The sequence below is a fragment of the Cucumis melo genome, chromosome 11 (genome assembly GCF_025177605.1).
Source record: "Cucumis melo cultivar AY chromosome 11, USDA_Cmelo_AY_1.0, whole genome shotgun sequence".
Lineage (NCBI taxonomy): Eukaryota > Viridiplantae > Streptophyta > Magnoliopsida > Cucurbitales > Cucurbitaceae > Cucumis > Cucumis melo.
Genome location: NC_066867.1, coordinates 26,001,476 through 26,022,939, shown reverse-complemented (window position 1 = coordinate 26,022,939; position 21,464 = coordinate 26,001,476). Strand labels below are relative to the sequence as shown.

General features: G+C 33.9%; 2 protein-coding genes across 3 annotated transcripts; one reads left to right on the top strand and one right to left on the bottom strand.

Moving 5' to 3' along the window:
- The first annotated feature begins 6,846 nt into the window (after positions 1 to 6,846).
- On the top strand, positions 6,847 to 10,234 carry LOC103502960 (uncharacterized). 2 transcript variants are annotated; one of them, XM_008467084.3, is made up of 5 exons: positions 6,847 to 8,058; positions 8,218 to 8,672; positions 9,239 to 9,420; positions 9,799 to 9,865; positions 9,950 to 10,234. In XM_008467084.3, exons 1-5 carry the CDS (start codon positions 7,125 to 7,127, stop codon positions 9,989 to 9,991), a joined length of 1,680 nt encoding a protein of 559 aa, XP_008465306.2. In that variant the 5' UTR covers positions 6,847 to 7,124; the 3' UTR covers positions 9,992 to 10,234. The 2 variants fall into 2 exon arrangements, with proteins under 2 accessions (XP_008465306.2, XP_008465305.2); XM_008467083.3 differs by having other exon boundaries at positions 6,847 to 8,061.
- Positions 10,235 to 10,905: 671 nt separating this feature from the next.
- On the bottom strand, positions 10,906 to 14,749 carry LOC103502961 (transcription factor RF2b-like). Its single transcript, XM_008467085.3, has 4 exons — positions 14,006 to 14,749; positions 12,474 to 12,606; positions 11,736 to 11,820; positions 10,906 to 11,649 (listed from the first exon to the last, which is right to left on the bottom strand). The coding sequence occupies exons 1-4, from the start codon at positions 14,617 to 14,619 to the stop codon at positions 11,279 to 11,281; spliced, it is 1,203 nt and encodes a 400-aa protein (XP_008465307.2). The 5' UTR covers positions 14,620 to 14,749; the 3' UTR covers positions 10,906 to 11,278.
- Positions 14,750 to 21,464: the final 6,715 nt, after the last annotated feature.

Below are 21,464 nucleotides of genomic sequence, written 5' to 3'. Positions count from 1 at the left end.
ATAACATGTGTTAGGAAAAATGGTTTAAAAAGGTAGTTTTATGATAAGAGGTGTTTGAGGGAATAGTTATGTAGGAAGGGTTATATGATAGTGTTATAAGTAAGAAGTGTTTGGGGGAAAGGTTATGTAAGTAGTGTTATAATAGTGTTGTGATAAGATGTATTTGAGGAAAAGGTTATGTGGATAGGTTTATGATAGTTTTATGATAAGATGTGTTTGGGGAAGGGTTATGTGGATAAGGGTTATGATAAGATGTGTTTGAGAGAAAGGTTATATAAGAGTTATGATTTTTTTTTTTAATATTTTTTTTCCAATTCATTTTCTAAACGTAAAAAAAAATATTGCATACTTTTTTTTGAAATCTTCCAAAAATTTGTGTAACAATTTGCTTTACTTTCTCTAATGGCGACGTACATCTTTAATTTTATTAAATTAGTAATTATTTTTCACCAATTTGCCAATAATTTCTTTACAAATTTCTAAATTTTTTTAGAAGTCATTTTCAAAATGTAAAGCCCACTTATTGCATATTTTAAATTGTCGAAAGCGTCAAACAATTTTTTAACAGTTTTCCTTACTTGCTCTAACGCAGACATCCTGCTTAAATTAGTAATTACGTAGCACTCAAATGTCATTTTTTTTTTTTGCAAATGTTACACACACACTGTACAAATTTTAATCATTTCAACCAACACTCGTTAATGTGAAAGGCGATACTAGGAATTGCATTAATACCAACAAATAGAGTAAGTACTAAACAGTCATTCATCAAATAAAATTACCAACAACAGTACAAATCATATAAGGAGCAAAGTAAGAAAACATAACGTAAGCTGGTGGAAGTAGAAAAACAGTCATGGGTCTTCTCGTAGGATGACTGTACATAGTCCATCCTCTCCTCATCGATCATCTCAATAAAACTGTGCATGTCGTCCAAACTACGAAAGAGGCTTCAAAAGCAGCGCGTCCTATCCAACCTACTTAGATCCCATCACATGCAATTGGCAAAGGACTTCTTGGCGAATTGTGGTCTCATTCTAAGAGCATGCGAAGGCTACTCGACAATGGCCTACAACTGGTCATTCGCATACTCCAGCGCCTCATGTATCATCTCAATCTCACTCACTTGCTGTCCTTCCCTCATTCGCTTTGATCCACTCGATCTGGTTTTACCGTCAAATGTGCGACCAGGTCGTGAAGCACGTACATCATCCTGCACATGTCAAACCCCTTGGTTGTACATGGTAGGGATCTTCATATCATTTCCATCAAGCATTTGAAATCCCTCTTACCCATTAGGGTAATTAGACCTAACGTTAGCAAAAGTCTCCGCACCTCGACCCATTGCCCTATCCCTTCAGAACACATATGCCAGTTCGTCGTAATAGGGAAACAATTTGTTCAAGAGGACCTTTGCTACAAGATGCGTCTACAATAAAACATGGTCAATAAAAACTTGCATTATCTTAAACGATCAAATCAAAGTACGATTTCGAAGTATTGTTACATTTTTTTCCTTACCCTGACCCAGTTGTCGAACAAGTCCTTCTTAGCAATGATGCATTTCGTCTCATTATTCCACTCGAACCCACTGCACGATGGCCCACACATTTTTGCGATAGCCTGGAAGGTCCGCTTCAATGTCTTTATTCGACAGTCTATAATTGTAGAGGCTTGGACAATACATCCAGGCAACTTTGCAGCCATCATTCGAATAAGTTGGGTCAGGTAACCTGGCCAAAACGTATTGTTGTCCAACTTCCATCCACCCGCAGATACCAACTCCATCAAACACTCCACTAGTGTGGCCTACTCCTCCTTTATCCACACATGCTTAGGGGCGCGCGACGAACTTGTCATATTGACATTGAATATGACAACAAAGACATTAATATGTAAGTAATGTTGAATGGTAACAATAAAGAAACATGAAAAAGAAAAAACTTCAGCATATATCATAGGAATCTGTATATTTGCATTAATGTAAATCATGCACGCATACATTTGAACATTCAATAACACAGTAGGGGTAGTAAAATTGTAAAAAGACAGTAGCTTCTAAGTTCAAATGTTGGGAGCTATTTGTTACGCAACTGCCATTCGTTGAACATCGTCGCGACTATTTCGTCACACCACTGAGTCCATTCGTTCAAGGTCTCAATGTAGTGAATGTCGTCACCTATGGTGGTTGTTGCGTATGCCAAGTCTCCCTCGTCGATACCGTCTACATCATCAACATTCGTCATCTCCTTGTTTATTAAATTGTGCAGTAGGCAACATGTTAGAATTGGACTTGGATGGGGTAGTATGACTTCCCATGAAGGAATGCCCAGCAGCCCTTAAAAAGACCAAATGCCCGTTCAATGACATTCTGTATGGATGAGTGTTTCATGTTGAAGTACTCTTTCGCATTGGTTGGTGTATTTTCAGCGCCACACCACTCTTGCAAGTGATATCTCTGCTCTCTGTAAGGAGCGAGAAATCCCTCCGCATTTGAATACCTCGGATCGTACAAATAGTAAAACCCTATTACATAAGACAACGGGTTATACGCGGTGACATATGATTTTTTAATGTCGTGGGAGGAGTAGAAATTTTAAATACCCTTAGGAACTTGAAGTCTGTTTGGTCATGCAAGCACATCCCGGAGATTAGTGGCAATTTTTCCCTTACGCGTATCCTTCCCAACCAGCCAGAAAGAATACAAAATTTCCTTTAGTGTCACATACTCCGAGGACATTAGTGGCAATTTTGCCCTTACGCGTTCTGTATCTATTGTGACAAGTTCACCTTAATATACAGCTCGTCTAATGCCTCAAGCCAATTCTACAGAGTTAAACAAACCAGCATTAATTATAGGGACGTTGTGTTACGTGACATACAGATGATTTATACTATACGCACCTTGAAGCACTTCCACCGTGGATCGATATAAATGTTGGTTACTAACTACGATTTCTTTATCAACTCGTCGTGCAGTCGTATCACAACCAAAAGGACAAGGTTGAAATGTCTCGAAATAGTTTCACCAGACTAAACAAATTTCCTCTATATAACTCGGTTCTTCAATTCATGGGCAAGGACGTGCAAGAACATTGCAACCATTTCCTGAACATCAACAATCTCTGTCGACGAAAGACCAACAACTGTCCATAGCAAATGGTTAGAATAGAAAATTTTTGCCCGTCTATTTGAGTACTTTGGCAAATGACAGACTAGGTTGGACTAGTGTATCATGCAAAAGTACGCAAGCTGTCTAATTCTATGCCGGGTATTGTAGGGTGTATTTGATAACCACTTATTGTCGTTCATGAGTGCCTCTGGGAAACTATGAACATAGTTAGGATTGCAGCAAGGTTTTGTGGATCCATTTGAAGGTAACAACTTTCCTAACAATGATTAAGTACGTGTGTTATTAGAATGTTTATATACATGTAAAGAAAATACCCTAGTAAACGTCAAGTTGGATTATGGAAGATACCTATAACTCTTTAACAAAATCAAATTTCAAAACGAGGACGACTTGTGTTATTAGTGAAATTCAAAGAAACAATATGAAACCATAGATGTTTTAAAAAGTCTAATATGACAATTGGTAACATGTAGATGTGAAGAAATTTTTTTACAACTTGTGTAAAATGTGTACTTTTAGTGAGTCATTATTGAAATAAGTAGTTCTACAAACAAAGAAAACCATTTCTCTCACATCGCTCAAATGCAAATTCCACTATAAAAATTGTTTTAAAACATATTGGCGGTAAAATTTGAAAACGTTACACTAGTTTTAGAACTATGTTTCGTAATGTGAAAAAAATTTAAAAAGCAAACGATGTGGCCATGTGGTCATATTGGAACTATAGTATGTTTCAAATGTTCTTAGTTTCATTTTTTAACAACTTAGGGGCATCATTTCACTTTTCAAAAGTGACATAGTAATTTGAATGTAAAATTCTAATTTTTATTGCGTTTCAATTTATCGACTTCACGTTTGACGGCTATGCTTGTTTTAAAAAGATAGTAGTGGATAATGAGAAAAAAATTATCGTCACATATTTTGTTAGACTAATGTGAGTCATAGTAGTGAAATTCAAAGTATTGGGATGATACTTTTACAAAAAAAATGTACCTATCATGCATCGAACAAATTGGCAAGAATTTCAAATTTTTAAGTGCATAGAATGAAAGCATACTACAAATGTTCTACAAAATGTGAAATTTAGTGTCCATACAAAACCAGAAAATGGTAACTTACAAAACCAAAAGTTTGTCCCCTACAATTGAAATTAAATTACACATTCCTAAGGAAAAATGAAAGAAAACCACAACAAACGGAAATAATTATCTACAAACGGCTAATCTATAGTACCTATTACAAGAATGGTATGACGGCGGATGTCCTGCATAAGAAAAACAAGATTAGGAAATGACGATAAGGGACGTGCGCACAAAGTATTGTAAATGAGTGGAGTTAATGAAAGAAAAAACAAAAGAAAAACAAATATTTCATACCTTGTACGTCGACAAATGGACCTGAAATCAAGATTGAAAACGTAAGGCGTTACTAATAAGCATGCAAATGTAAACAGTATTTTTTTAAAAATAATTAGGAGCCTTAGAGTAAAGAAGTCGGTTCAAAAATTTGAATAGAATCTCATAGTAGTGGAAATATCAATTAAAAGGGAAAAAAACAATGAACAAACATGGACAAACCATTTTCATAGTGGTTGAAAAATCAATTAAAAGATTTGAACATAGGTAAGTGACACTAATATTATCATGGAGTATAGATACAAAAGAATACAAAAAGTGATAGAGGATCGTAATAATATAGAAACAACATACTGAACAAACGAATAACAATATACAGAGGACATACAAATCAGCCAACAAACCCAACAAAGGAAGTAAAAGCATATAAAAGAGACTAAAACAGTAGTTTTTGTTAAGTGGTTGAAAGTGAAGTGAAATATTGCAACATATATGAATGATCGTGCAGAGAGAACATGAATTATACATACAAAAGAAGGTAGAAAAGGGTGGATAATGATAAAAATATGGAAACAAAAAGTGACCTACCAAAGAGAAAATAGCAAAAGACAAAAGAAGACAGCCAACGAAGTCCGAAAATGCAAGTGTTATGGAAAAAGAGGAAAGGTGTATATATAGGAGGATGAGGGATGTTAGAAAAGTCACACATTTAGTCAAACTCTAACCATTGAAAGCTACCCTATTAAGTACATAAAGAAAGTTTGTCAAAATATTGAAGAGACAAAATGATATGCAAGGAACAGATTTAGGCGGCCAACAATTTTCCCCATAAGAGCAATCAGTTAAGAAAACAACAAACATGATAGAAAGTACTAAATCAAAGTGAAGGAAAATTACAAAAAGAGGGCATAATGCATTCATAGTTCATAGATAAATTGTGCAATAGGTATAATCCTCATAGAGCCAAAACAACAAGGATTGAAGCAAAAACATTTTACAAAACAAGCATTAGACAGAAATGAAGACGATTGTCAATGGAAACAATGGAGAGAACGAACAACATACAAACAGAAAAAGTTTAATGAAACCGAAAGGAACAACAACATAGCCAAGCTTGTACTTAATAGAAGAAAAAATGCAAACATATTCAAGTATGAGAAAAAAATTTAGAAATCAGTCCTGGACCAACAAACTCATCATTGACTTTAAAAACACTAACAAACTGAGAGTTACTTCCCTACCATGCTCGAGCTTCACCGATTGCCACAAAACAGTGTGGCATGTAGCATCGGTCCTAAATCAGTGAAGGAAAACACCAATCGATAAGGGAAACACTAAGCAACAAATTAGCAAGACGAGCGACAAGGGGACTTCCAAGGGCCAAGAATGAACTTGCATCTTGACGAAGAACACCCATCGAACATGGAAGGAAAGGTTTCGGAGGCAAGGAATAGTCCCAACTGTTCAACGAAACCCACAAATGAGAAATCGAAACATTTTCGAGGCAAAAACTTTGGGACAAGCCTTCAACAAAATGCGTTCGAGTTTCAGAGAGTGAGAAAGACGGTTTAGAGAGATGTAGAGATGGATTCTGAAGAAGAAGAAGAAGAAGAAGAAGAAGAATCGGATGGAAGGGAAATAGGGATAAGAAGAAGAGACGAGCGACAAGGGGACTTCCAAGAAACAAGGGAAGAAGAAGAAGAAGAATAAGGGAGACAAATAAGAAAACAAATAATAATGGAAACACCAATGAATTTTAGAACTTAAATGTTTTGACGAAGTTGTATGTTAATGCTTTAGTGTGTGATAATAGTCAAATACATTTCTTTATTTGACTAATTATGATTTTATTATATTTAAGGACAATTTCTTTTGAAATTTGGTGAAATTTTGTGAATTTTTATATTTTAACTTATATTTTTATTTTGGATACCAAGAATTTCACAGTAAAAACTTTAAAGTATTTTTGAACTTTTTAAAGTTGGGTATTTATAATTTTTTTAATAATTTAGAGATATTTTTAAAATAAAACTTCAATAATTTTTATTCAAAATTAATCTTAAAGATATACTTTTAAACTAATTTTTAAAATTTAAAAGTGTATTTGAAACTTTTAAAAATTTAGGATTTTTTTTATCCAAACTATAAAATTCAGGGACATTCTTTATAAGTTAATCATTAAAGTAAGAATTTTTTTTTCTTTTAAAAAAGAAACAAATTATTTAACCTCCACACACACAAAAAAAAAAAAAAAAAGAAAAAAGAAAAATTTACCTCACTATTTTTACTATCCATAGAGAAATCAAATTTAATAAATAGTCGGTCAATTTTTTCAATATTCGAAAATCCCTCGTTTTTTTTTCTATTTTATTTTGTTTAGTTATGTTTTCGTTTTCCCTCCCATCCAACGACATAGCATTCCGGTCATTGCATCTGGAATTCCAATTTTGCTCTCCGTCGTCTCCACCACCAGACGGAGGTTTGTCTCTTTTACCTTTATCATCATCTAAGAACATCGCCAATTTGTTGAAATCGCAGTTCTCTATGTAGTAGGAATTTAAAGCCCCAACTTTGTTCTGTTAGACTTTTTATCAATTAGGGTTCCCCCCCGTTCTGCCTCCCATTCTATTTTCACAATGGACGGCGACATTTGCCGGTGGATTATCGAATTCATACTCCGGACTCCAATGGACCATCACCTGCAGAAGAAAGTTATGGCGGCTGTTCCCCTCCCAGATAAGGATTTTCGCTTGACGAAAACGGTGCTTTTAGAGTCCATAGAGAGCGAAATATTCGAAGCTGTTGTAACGGAGAAATTACTTGAAAGTTTTGAGTATATAGAGCAGTTAGATAAGGCTGAAGGGCTTGCAATCATGGAATCAATGAAAGCGGCTTATTGTGCTGTGGCAGTGGAATGTACTGTGAAGTTCTTGCTAGTGGAAGGCATTCAGAAGGATGGAAGGTACTTTGATGCTGTGAGGAGGATTTGGAGTGGAAGAGTTGCGAATTTGGAGAGGTCCGGCAAGAGCAAGTTGGTTTCGAGGGAATTGAAAGCATGGAAGGATGAATTTGAATTGTCACTTTGTGATAAAAATGTTAGGTTGAAGCTGGTGCATATGAATACGAGATATGATGCCCTGAAACTGACAAGAGACTATCTGACTGAGGCATGGGCGGTAATTGGTCCGTCGTTTATTCATTTGTCTGCTTCTTTGATGGATAAAAGGGTGGTGAATGAAATGCAGTCTACTCAGTTAGAGAAGGTAAAAAACAAAATGGCTACTGAGAGTGAGGTTGTAGGTGGCAGTGATGAGATTGAATTGCCCTCCCAATCGGAGAATTATGCAAGACCAGAGCGGCAGGGAGGTGGAGAAGTCCTTAGTCAACCTGAAACAAGAAATGATTTGCTAAATAGGCATCAGGATTTGAGTACTAGCGAGGGTTCTAAACAGCCAGCCACTGTTGCTACGACCACAGAGAGAGTTCAAGAGTTGGCTGCCGAAACAGCGGAAGGGGAAGAATTGGTTGAGAAGGAGGTTGCAGTTTTGCACTATCCAAGTCCACGTCGAGGTGGTACTGATTTGCGTATCCACTTTGTAATACTTTGATGATGGATGCTAGTTTACATTTTTTTTCCATTCTATTATGTTTTTTTTATATTTAAACTAAGATGTTTGCAATGTAAGGTTTAAGCATCTTCAATGTCATCATTTATTTTTGTGCAATCAGAAAATGTGAAGACTTCTGCAGTGCCAAGATGCAAGTCCCTTGCATTTCATAGACGTGTTAGAGGAGGAGCTAAAATTAGTCAACTTGAGGACTTGGAGAATGAGAATGACAACTTATTTGGAAGATATACTTGCCTAGATACTCCTGAAGTTAACCGGGTCCGAGAAGCGCTTAAAGCAAGCTCTTTAGAGTTGCAAGCAGCAGTGAATGATCCACTTCCGGATGCATTGCGTGTAGCAGAATCTGTAGCTAACGCCCTGGCCGAAAAGAAGAAAACTTGTGAGCATTCTTCAGAGGGCCGAACTGATGCTGGCTCTTCCAATCCAACAATTAACAAGTATGCTGTGCCTCTTCAGTCTGTGAGTGCAAATCTTAAAAATCTATGTAATGGTCGTAAGATAATTTTTCCACGGCCTAGCATCATGGAACGCAACAGTACAGCTTGTACATATGAGGTAATTTTAGCCATGTTTGATGCCATTTTGTTAGCATGGCAGCCATGCCTTTTCTGCCTGATGTTTAGAGTTGCTTGAGATAGTTTCTACATCGCCTGTTAAAGGCTTTATTATCAATTGTGTGATATCGGCTGTTTTATGTTTTCAAGAATATCTTTGCTAGGAGGAACATTGCTGGGTCTGAATGAAATGTCGGAGCATCATTTTTTGGTTAATGTACGGTGTAGTCAACCACTTCCATTTCCAGAATTATAGTGTTATCAATGTAGGGAAGAACAAAAGATACTCGTAAATATATACAAATTTTTATTGTAGTTGCACTAGATTTTAATATCTTGTTGTATTTATGCAATAAAAGGGAACTTGGAATGGCTCCTTTAGAAGTTGGTGATTATGATAGGACAACTGTTGATAACAATTTTGTGCTTCATGTATACTTGGAAGATGGACCATTATTCTTGATGTTCCCTCGTTTCCAATTGAGTGGATTACTTTATGTTCTTAACATTCTTGTTCTATGTTTTTATTTACTTGCTTTCAATGGTAAGACTTTCTTTTTGTTGCAGTGGAATGATTCAATAGATGATTTACCTGAAGGAAGTAACGCCAACAGACTTCGTCTTCCTAGTCCCAAGAGAAAGGATATTTCTCCCTTGAAGAAGTATGAAGAAACCAAAGTTGTTCGGAGAAGGCAGTGTAAGAAGTGGAGCTTGCTCGAAGAAGACACCTTAAGAACTGCGGTGCAAAGGTATGTGCTCTGAATTTTTCCCCGTGCACACACTAACCCCGCATTCTTCCCTTAGAAACGTAAGGGGGTGTTTTGAACAGAAGTTTGAAGTTAATTTGTTGGATTTAGGATGTTTTGTTTGGGGTGTAAAGTTCTAAGATGAAGTTTCTTGATAAAGGTGCAAAATAGAGAAAGAGAAGAAGATGGAGTTTCTCGATAAATGTACAAATTTCAATAATATTTTCTACTAAAGTTGAGCTATTTAACACCCAACCCAAGTTGATGAACCAAACAACCCCTAAAAGTGTAATGCTTGCCTCCATTTTTATAGCATTGGGAAGTGGTTCTGTTAACTCCAAATTTTTTGAGTTAAAGATCTTGTTTGTGTTTGTAACTTAGGTTTGGTAAAGGAAATTGGAAGCTCATCTTAAGTAGCTATCGTGATATATTTGATGAAAGAACAGAGGTAACCTGTTTCACAATGTCTTTTTGTCATTTTGAGTGATGACCATAGACGTTTTGTAAGAGGTTGTTGGGTTGCTTGTTTCAGGTTGATCTGAAGGATAAGTGGAGAAACATGACGAGATACTAATGACTTTCCTAGTCCAGATCCAAACTCGTGCATTGTAGATTATTTATTATTTTTGAGAGATTGTAGATTAGATTAAGTTATTAACCATGAATTATAGGGCTATTTCTGTAATTTCAAGTAGTCGACCCTGAAACAAAACTAAATGGCCCTTGAATTTTGATTTTAATGTGAAAATAGAAAGATTGACAATATCAATGTAAATGAAAATGTTGAAGTAGAATGCCATGTTTTGCCATTGTTAAATACCACTTCTATTTATATTTCAACTTTAATAAGATTCTGCTGTCCCTAATTGCTTGCTTTGCTCGAATATAAATCCAACAAAATTCTTGAATTTTGGATGAAGTAGCATAATTGGTCAGATGAATGATTATGAGTTGATATAGGGATATAACTTAAATAAGAAATTTGGACAAAATAAACCACCTACATAGGATTTAAGGCGGATTGCACGGTAAGACTAGTGGTGGTGCATTTCAATTAGCTTGGACACTCACTAATAGGAAAAAAAAAAGTGATGGGTTAGAGAGTGATTAAGTAGATAATTTAGCCAAAGCATGTCATAAATTTTTCAAGGTGTAACTGATTACCTGATTATGCTATTTTATTTGAATCGGTATAATTATTAGGTAAATAGTCACTGCTTTTTTTTTTTTTTTTTTTTTTGTCACAGATTATTACAATTTATATTATTTAGGCTATATTATTTTCATATTCTAAGAAATAAGTATCGGGTGAAGCGAATTTATGTACTGAAAAGTTATTTAAGTTGTTTTTCTCACCTGAAAAGTAAAAAATAGTTCGTAAGGATAAAAATGTTCATTAATTGGTAGAAAACCCACAGCCAAACTCGGAAGCATGAAAGACACATGAATGCTTGGCTAGAAACAAATTTCAGACGCTAGAGATAGAGATACACAAAATCTACCAATGACTGCACACTCACAACATGTCATTTAGTACAAGCCAAAAATAAAAGAAGGCTACACGATCGGCATCCCGATATTTAACACGACTCATTTCATTCCAACAAAGCTTTCAAGCCACCCATGAACACAACAACAAGGCTCCATATGCCGAAACAAAACAATGCACCGAAACCCGTTTGAAGAATCCCCCTTAAGAATATTAAAAAAAAAAGTCCTTAAATACAAATCAAATGAATGATATTTGAATTGGAAGAAGAAACTCTCTAAATAAGTGAAGGTCGATCTATGAACAATATACTAAATCACATGAATCATCAACAAGTCAGTTGGGTCAAGCGTGTCAGCAACCATTTTTGCATCAAAAGGTTGTACTGCTTTCACTAGCAGAGAGTGAAGGGCCCTCGGATTTCACAAGCGACGATCCTTTACTACTGATGTCGAGACCCTGCAATCGACCGAGAGAGTCGGTCTGTAGAACCTCAGAGAGAGAATGAGAATCTGATGGAAGCAGCGGGTGGGTAGACATATTGGATGGAGAATGGCCAAATTGAGGGATTTGCATATTTTGAAGGCCAGTAGATCCTGTTTGTTGCTGTGAAAGTTGAATGAAAGACGACGGGGCGTATGCCATATGATGCATTCCCAAGTTAAACGACTCGGACGGGCTCATCATTTCCCCAGTAGCGATTTTAAGCCTCTCGACTTCCTTCTTTAATGCTTCGTTCAAAGCTGCATAAACAAGACGAAGATATCAACTATGTTTAAAAGCTTTTGAGCTTTACAATTACGTATAAGTAATCAAATATAATTCTCACCATCACGTAATTGGGCTTGTTGCTCCATAGCCTGTAACCGAAGCTTAAGCTCTGTATTTTCAGTACTGAGTCCCGTTGTGTCTCGCTGTATAAGATGATAAATCTTAATCAGATCATTGTTCTATTGTTCTAAGTTGATAATAATATCATGACCCACTTTCGTTATTACATACAAGTGTATCAAATATAATTGACGGTCAAGATGGTGAAATGACATTTTAATGGTTAAAACACCATTTTCATCCCTATATTAAGTGTTGATGCCCGATTTTGTTCCCAATACTTTGAATAAGTTAGGGTTTTATTTTTTACCTTTTTCAAAAGAAAAACAAATTTTCTATTAGCATTTTGCCGTTTTTTCTATAATTTTTTAAAACATGTTCCCTTTATAGGGCTTTTCTAACCTAAAAATTATTTTTTTATTTAACTAATTTCAATAAAAATTAATATAGATGAATTAAATTTAAAGATTTATTGAAATTACATCGACTAAAGTGTACTTCGAACTAAAACGGTATACTAACCAATTTCTATGACTGACAAAAATCAAAATCTACAAAAAAAAAGAAAAAAAGTAGCAGCCCCCCTTTTCAACCAAGAACATACGTTTCAAGCATATATCACAATGACTTTATGTATCGTTTGTCACAATTGGAATGCATTCCATCAAAACATCAAGTCAGAGAGTGAAAATTCTGGGGAAAATGCAAGTTAAAATTAATATTAATAGAAACAAACCTGGAACAAAGTCAATTGAGCTGATAGAGTAGTTGCTTCTGTTTGAAGGGTTTGCACTTTGCGTTCCAGCTCTTGTATATATCGTGCCTTTCTCTCTTTTGAGCGTGCAGCTGACTGTCGATTTGCCAGTATCCTAAACATAATAACAGCAATGACATTAGGAGAAGGTTTTGGATTTTCATAATTTTGTTTAGTGAAAAGTAAAGCCATTATGTATAACGAGATGAAGAAAATCATACAATATAATGAAAGCATCATCTTTCACACCTATATAGGCCTCTCCAAATTGTGTGAATATTGATGGCAAAAGAGAGAAGGAACAAAATAGATGACTTAATGCAATACGTACTTCATCTTTACTAAATGATAGCTTAATTGGACATAGTCCAACTACCCTAAAGCATGTACTCTTGAGTATTGACCTTCACATCTTGAAAATCGGAGTGAACACTAAATATAATAAATTGTTTACTTTTTTGGTAATTCGACAAAATATAGCATGTTAATTAAATATAGGTTGATGCCACGCTACATGCACCGGACCCTAAACACGTAACGTGGTACACAAGAAGAATTTGGAAATCAGAAAAGAAGGAAATTTAGGATATCAGTTGGCTCGGGTTGGATACCGACGTGCCAGCTGTTGAATTGAAGCCGACTGACATTTGGACCGTTTCCGGGCCAGTAAAATTGCATCCCAATCAACCAACTGCGGTTTTGGATGGTTTTTTCGGTTATGGCTGGCTACTTTCAACTAAGAGGTATTTGATATGAAATTTTGAATCACTTGCCCCGCATATAGGTGAACTAACCAAAAAATCTAACTAATAGCCCAACTAGATACCATGTTTTATAACAATACATGAATAGATACGGGGATGGAGGTGCATGGATACATTTTAAAAGCTGCCTAATTTGACTCAACTTTTTTTTTACTCGTATCGTTCCTTTCTAGAGCTTTATTCAAATCACGTAAATGATTATTTATGTAAATGTCATGTAGCAGAATGGTTCATAAAACCCCCAAATTCCGGACTAAAGAAATAAATCCAGCCACATAGGGGAGATTGTCGAATGAATTACACATGATAACAATAATTTGAAAAGAAATTAAGCCTAGATCTGGGAATTTAAAAGAAACATTCAAATGAAACCTATTAAAAATTGAATCAGATCCCTCTTCCCCTCAACTCGATCCCAAAATTTAACCAAGCCCGGTTTTTTCCTTTTTTTTAAAAAAATCAGAAATCGGTATACAAAGAAAATGAAAATTTGAAAACCAAAATGTGGAGCAGGGATTGAAGTTGAATCAGCTAGAATTATGGCGTAAAATCAGCTTGGTATCTCATTTCAGAATCTAGCTTAGGTGAAGCAAAACGGGAATGCTGAAAATTATTGAAAATAAGAACTCAAAAGCATAACAAATGGCGACAATCTAGCAGGCCAAATAGACATAGAAGAAGAATCGAACAAAAATGGATCGAAATTCGAAACCGAAAAAATTGCTAAGAAGAACTGGAAAGAAGAAATACCTTTTAGCGCGTTTGGGATCACTGGACCAAAGCTCAGCCAACTTATCAGGAGGCATAGCTTTCTTGGCTTCCATAATTTCCCCAAACATACTCGACGACGACGTCGTTCCGTCCACCGAAACACTATGCCGATGCCTTGGCTTCGAAGTCTTCTCCCCTTCACTACTACCACCACCACCACCACCACCACCACCTTCACATCCACCATTACCATTATGATCCACAAAATTCCCTCCCCCATTACCTCCAAGCTTCTTCACATCAATGTAGGTCGAAAACAGATCATCTTCCGATCCGATCTCCTCCAAACTCGCCGTGGACGAACCACCATTAAACGGATCCGACCCGGAAATATCCATCATATCCTCCGGCAACCGGAAACTAACTTCAGAATGAGCTCTCCGATGATGAGAACCAAGTCTAGGAATGAATGAGGCATTTCCAACATTGACATTGGGAAAAATCGATGAAGAAGAAGCCGCCGCCGTGGCATTTGAGACCGGCGGCGGTGGCGGTTTGTGAGTCTTGGGCGGTGGTTGTGTAACATTGAGTGGAGGAATTTGATTGGAATTGGGAGTGGGGATAGGGTTTGATGGCGGTGGTGGATCTTGCATTTTCTTCTCCTTTTTTGCCCCAAAATTTAGGGCTCTCTCTCTCTCTCTCTTGTTTGGGTTTTTTCTCTCTAAGATCTCATTGTCTCTGCCATGTGCTTCGGCTTCTTCTTCAATGGAAAATTAATTTAAAATAAAAGAATAAAAGAATATATATATATATATCTTTTTCTTTTAATTATTTAATCTCCTCTTTCCTTTTTTCTATATTGGAGGAAAAGCTCTTGAACTGTCATTTTTTATTTTTACCAAATGTCGACCAACAGTTCCGTTGTTAGTTTCCTTAAACGACATCGTTTTATGATTTGACACTCCTAAAGTCGTTGGATTTTGACTTTAGGAATAGTGGATAAGTCTTCCAATACATATCTTCACACCATTTTTCTTTTTTGGTAAATTGTTACAAATATCCTTCAATTTTTCTCTTTCTTTTGAATATACCCTTATATTTTCAAATTTTACAATATTACCCTTAAAATCTAATTTCTTTACAATTTCAAACAATAATCCAAAGCTTAAAATTGTGTGATGATGACATATATATATATATATATATATATATATATAATTGATGTACTGATTTAAATTTTCGTTCTTTTCCTATCTCAATTTTGTCCAAATTATATAAAAAAATATATATATTATTTTAATGATACTTTTTCAAACCTTTGTAAATAAGTTAATATTGCGGGTATTTTTAAATAAATCAGGGTTTTTTTTAGTTTAACTTTTTATTTATTTATTTTTTACTAAACAAAATTATGAAATTACCAAAAATGTCATTTAAAAAAAATAATTAAAGACAAGACACCAAAGCATCTTGGAAAAAACAAATCAATCAAATTGTAAAAAGTTTTCGTCTATGGCTCCAAATTTGGCAACATCTTAATATGAGTAATTTCTAAAGTTTAAATGATTTGATTGTGTATTATTTTAAGTTTTATCCAAATTTAGGCGTTTGATTTGTTTGATATTGTGTTTGTTTTCAAGAATTTATCACAGGGGAAGTTTTAAGTGTTGACTATAGATCACATGTACAAATATTTGATCATATGCAACCATTTTTAATTTTTCGAAAAACAAAGATATATATACGTACAAGAATATGCCTTTTTTTTTAATATATATATATATATATATATATATATTCATTTATTTAATATAAACTACCGAATGTAATCTATAAAAGAATAAAATATCAAATTAATAATATAAATATACTTAATTCACTCCTTCAATGATTAAGAAGTTAATTTTATGGAAAAAATTGATAATTATGATACAGAAAATATGATTGTGGGGTATATTTATTTTAATTTTTGAAAAATTTTATATATTTATTTTAATTTTTGAAATTTTTTATATACTTATTTTTCATTTGATTTGCTAGTATTTATATTATTTGTCTGAAAGCAAGTGAGATATGAGTTTTACCATTAACATTCGTCCCAAATATGCAAAAAAAGAAAAAAAAAAAAAAGAAAAGAAAGAAAAGAAAGAAAGATTGCACATCAATTTTTTTTTAAACAAAGAGGCATACACTTCCATTTCATGTGTATCTAGATATATTAGTATAAGATACATATTTGATACACTTTGAAATATGAGTGCTATGAGATTGAAGATTTAATCGTAACACAACTTTTTAAAAATAAGAAATGTAACTATGATAAAAGAAAAGTATTTGCATTCGTTTTAATTTGCAACCAGCTGGTTTTCTTTTGTTAAGGTTGCAAAAATATGGACTAGATCAAAACCCGCAATGATATTATGAGTTATTTAGGTTTGTTATGCTTTTCTGCAGGCTCTTTGATATCTCACATGCATGCATTTTTACTATGAACGGTAAAAAGTTTATCCAAAAATCCTCCATCAATTCTTTTTTAAAAACGGTGTGAAATAATATGATAAACTTTTAGTTAATTCTAGAGTAAATAACTGTTGTAATAGCTAGAATGACAACAGATGAGTATAACACAAGAAACTTTGGTAATCTAGTTCGGCCAATGTTGCCTACGTTTGGGGAGCTATGCACGGCCTTGATGAGTAATATTATTATGATTCACACGTAGTCAATATACATCAATACAACAAATGCTCTCTAATCAACTATATGACTATCTTAACAAGCTTAATAGCTTAAGACTCTAGGCTCCCCCTGAATGTTCGAGTGAATTTTCCTGACGACGTCTTAATACTCCCTCTGAGTTTAAGGTGACCACTTTGATCACAGTTTCGTCTTTCTCATTACTCATCATAAGAATCATCACAGATCAACACATTGAGACCATAGATAGATAATCGCACTACCTTCTTCCACTCATAGTAGTTGCAATACAGATTCAACTTACAGCTCCAAAAGTTTTCTTCGTTCGTCAATTGTACCAGAATCCACAAGTTTCGTAGTGTGTATATATATTTCCTCAAAGATAATCTCAAAAAGATAATAATATAAGATTCCTAAAATAAAGGAGGATCTTTTATATTTTTGAAATTAAATAACTCATTAATAAAAGATAATCTCATAAAATATTTTTGACAAAATTCCAACACTTTTAGATTTGAATTTCATCTTATTTCTTTCCTTCAACATTTGAAATATATATTTTGATTCCTAGACTTTTAGAACATTCATTTTATGGGTCTTTTAAAAAATATAACAAAATGACAAAATATTTACATCGTATAAGAATAATTCCGAAAACGAAAAAAGTCCACAAACACACGATGGAAAATACAAAAAATGTCCCATCGACCATGCGCCACATCGAAAACAATTTATTTTTTCCCTTCTCTGTACAATCGATTGTTTAATTTGGTTACACAATCGTTTAGATTTTGATAGCCAAATTTAAACCATTTTTTTAAGATTTGGTACGTTTAGATTTGGCTAAATAATTTTTTTAAAGATTCTTTTGTACACGATTGTTTTTTTTTTTGTACACGATTGTTTAGATTTGGCTACCGAAATCTAAACGATTTTTTAGGATTCTTTGTACACGATATTGAACAACCAAATAAAAGTTTGAAAAAAAAAATAAATCTTTTAGAGGCCGTTTGGGGTTAGTATTTGGGCTTAGGTTAGCCCAACCCTAACCCCCATTTGGGCCCAAGATTAAAGAAATTGTTTCTTTAATCCCGATTTTACCCTAAAAACCTCCCCATCAATCCATCGAATTTCCTCCTCCATTTGCGTTTTCAACTCGTGTTAACCCTACGCCCAATCCGTCTTCATCCCCTTCGATTTCTCCTTCTTTCGTTTTGTGTTCTCTCCTTCATTATTTCCATTTGCATTTTCGGTTCTCCACTTCAATTACTCCTTTACTTCTGTGTTGTCTCCCCTATCTCCTCTATTACCATTTTCGGTTCTCTCCTTCAATTCCTCCTTGTTTTGTTCTGTGTTGTCTCCTTCATCTCCTCCATTACCATTTTTTGGTTCTTAAATGTGTTTCATAAACCCTCATCTGCCCATTTTTTTCCCGATTTCCTGTTCAAACCATGACCATTTATTTCTACATCTGTCGATTTCGTAACGCCATAACCCGCATTTTCTGTATATTTTGTTCCTTCATTTGTTCGTTGCGTTTTGCCAATGAACCCTTATTTCGTGACGTCGAATCTCTATCTACATCTCTCTCAATCCCCAAAGGTTTTCTCGTGTTTGTTGAAGTCGACCCTTCAACGACGTTGGCTCCAAAAACGATTTCCTTTCGGATCTAGGGTTTTGCCTCCAAATACGTTTTGTTGAAGGCGACCCTCTAATTTTCTCCTTGCCGCTCGACATTCCATTGTTGCGGTTAGGTGTTTCGCTTGTCGTTTTGTAATTTCCTTCACTGATAAGGCAAACACTTCACCACTGTTATCTGCTAATGATTGCCGATCGACTTGGTAGGGAGGTATTGGACTCTTTTGAATCCAGTTTTTTTTAGTTGATGATGAGTTCCCATTCCTTTGAATACAAACTGATTTCGTTTTGGAATATATGTATCTGTTTTCATTCTGTTCTCTGTTATAATAACTTATATTATTGCCATGAGTTCCCACTGTTTGTGTTGATGTCTAAATTTTTATTTCCATATATGTATGTAGAACTATTTGTCCATTTTGTTGTGTACTTTATTTTGGCCTTCCATTCTGTCTTCTTGGTTTACTTTGTTTTATTCATACATTTATGTTGGCAATGACTTCTATGTTTCCTTATATTCACCCAACCCTTAATTTCCTATCAATTATGTTGCCTGCTTTGGGATTTACAAAATATGTTTCAAGTGCATTACATACTTTTCTTGCATCATTGATATTTTGGGTTAAAATCTTGTGGCTGCATAGAATCAGTAGTTCAAAATTGTGTTGTCTCTTCCATCTGTTGAGAATGTAGGTTTTTGGTATAGCTTCCAGTGTATAGCCTTTGACTGCTTGGACTTTTCTATGCTTTTAGTCAGTTGTAGCATAGATTCTCTGTCTTTCAGTCATTGATTTTATTGATGGAAGACTTGCAGTGTATTACTTCCCTCTTTATTTTTTGTTTTCTCTTTATTATAAAGTCATCCCAACTTTCCCCATCTTCCCCTATATATACCCCACGTTTCCTCTTTTCATTTATCACTTTCACTTCTCTATCACTGCATTCTTCTCTCTGTTTCTATCTTCTCCTTCGTAAGTTACTTATTTTTTTTTCTTATTCTCCTTTTAATCTGCCTTTTTTTTTATTTCATTCATTCCTCTATTGTATTCTTCTCTTTGTTTCTATCTTCTGCAATTAACTTTTGTCCTCCTTTCTCACTTATGAACTTTTTTGTATATACTTATTTTGCATCTATTGTATTGATGTTTACCTTATATGCTTCTATCACTGCTTTCTTCTAGTTGTTTCTATCTTCTCCTTCGTAAGTTACTCTTTTTTTTGTTTTCTCATTTTCCTTTTAATTTGCCTTCTTTTTTATTTCATTCATTCCTCTATTGTATTCTTCTCTCTGTTTCTATATTCTGCAATTAACTTCTGTCTTCCTTTCTCACTTACGACCTATTTTGTATGTACTTCTATTGTATTGATGTTTACCTTATATGCTTCTGTCCTACTTTTTTGCTATCGTTTCATGGTTTTAATGTATTACCATTGTCCATAAACTTCTTTGTTATTTTCTATTTTCGTGTGTTCTGTGTATTCGTTTATCTTTTTTGTATTTTTTTCATTCGCTTTTGATGTTTCTACAACTACGAAATTCCATTTATTATGTTGAATGAGTTTCAAAACTCTGAGGCTACGAATATTAAAAAAAAATCCATTTTCTTATGCTTTCCATGTTGATTATCAATGCATTTACTCATTCAATGTTGATTTCGGGTCCTACTCGTCGTCATAGAAGGTATGTATACTTAATCTTCTTTCATTTTTTTCCTTCTATATCATGTCTTATGTACAAATGTTAACAATGGTTGTTTATCTTATGCAGCACGTTGCCGTTCACGAGTATACTCTTCCAAGAGGTACTATTGTAATGGTCATTTGTAAGGTTTCTTTTGTTTAGTTTCATATATTATCATCACATACAATAACGTTTGTAATTTCTTTTCTATTGTTACAAACTTATTTTATTTATTTATTTCTTTTTTTGGGTTTTGTATAAATTTATTACGAACATTTTGTTAAACATTATTTGGTTTATAAGGTGTATGCATTGTTTACTTTAAAATCTTCTTTACATAGTCTTTACATATGCAAGATGAATATATGTTTTGCAACGTTCGTCTATCTTTATATCATGCAATTAACGACTATATAGGGAATTAAATTATTATAACGGGAATGAGGGTACACATAACACAGTAATGGAGTAATGTATTTTTAAAATTAATTAACGTAAAATCCTACTTTCCATAATAAATACAAATTTAAATCAGTTCTTACAACCATTAAATAAAACATGTAAATGAGGGGTCCAAGTGCAGTTACAAAATTAATAAAATAAAATTGCAATTTCGTAACAAAAAAATTTGCATAAAGTTTACACATGTTAGTTGTTCATAATTAGTTAATACCATGAAAAGAATATGTCAAATAAATGTTAAAGTTTTCAAATTAAACTCGAATTTTTTTCTTTAATTTGTTTCAAACAAGTTTTTAGTGTAATTTTTGTTAATGTCTTTATAATAGTTTTCAATTATTCCATGAGTAGCTAAAGTAACATATTGTCACATGTGTAAAAAGAAGTTTTCAAATTCACGGTTCGTTTAATTGTAATTTCAATTATGAAGAAAATATTGAATTCATTATCAAACATAATGGTTTAAATTTTTTTACAAATGTAACTCCTATAAATATAGACACATACGTTAGACCACGTAATTATATATGTTAAAAACAAATGTACGCCGCTATCGCTAATTACAAATAGGCAATAAATAATTTGTATTTCTAAAAAATGACTTAGGATAAAATTAGTACAATTTGTTAACAAATTATTTTCAAATTGGACAACTGTCTTTACTAATTTAATAACGCTACACATATAAAAAATTATTTCCAATAAGACAGGTTCGACATTTTCGTAAAAAAATATGCAATAATAATTTCTTACTTATATTTACAATGTCACATAAAAAAATTACTACATAAAAAGAAATATTCATAACCCAACCCACATAGCACTTTCCCCAAATAAATTTGATCATAAATTCCACATAAACCTACTCATCTAACCCTTCCCCCAAACACATCTTATCATAAAATTCTCATAAAACTATCCACCTAACCCTTCTCCCAAACACACCTTATCATAAAATCTTTATAGCCCTTCCCCCAAACACCTCTAATCATAAAACTACATTTCTAAACTCTTCCCCCAAAC

What these genes read in the sequence shown, in the direction of transcription:
- LOC103502960 (XM_008467083.3), top strand. Translation starts at nt 7,125, where the DNA reads ATGGACGGCGACATTTGCCGGTGGATTATCGAATTCATACTCCGGACT. An exon ending in GTACAGCTTGTACATATGAG is followed by an intron (nt 8,673 to 9,238) that starts GTAATTTTAGCC and finishes TTTTTGTTGCAG; the next exon opens with TGGAATGATTCAATAGATGA. An exon ending in TATTTGATGAAAGAACAGAG is followed by an intron (nt 9,866 to 9,949) that starts GTAACCTGTTTC and finishes TGCTTGTTTCAG; the next exon opens with GTTGATCTGAAGGATAAGTG.
- LOC103502961 (XM_008467085.3), bottom strand. Translation starts at nt 14,619, where the DNA reads ATGCAAGATCCACCACCGCCATCAAACCCTATCCCCACTCCCAATTCC. An exon ending in GATCCCAAACGCGCTAAAAG is followed by an intron (nt 12,607 to 14,005) that starts GTATTTCTTCTT and finishes TATTATGTTTAG; the next exon opens with GATACTGGCAAATCGACAGT. An exon ending in ACAAGCCCAATTACGTGATG is followed by an intron (nt 11,650 to 11,735) that starts GTGAGAATTATA and finishes TTGTTTATGCAG; the next exon opens with CTTTGAACGAAGCATTAAAG.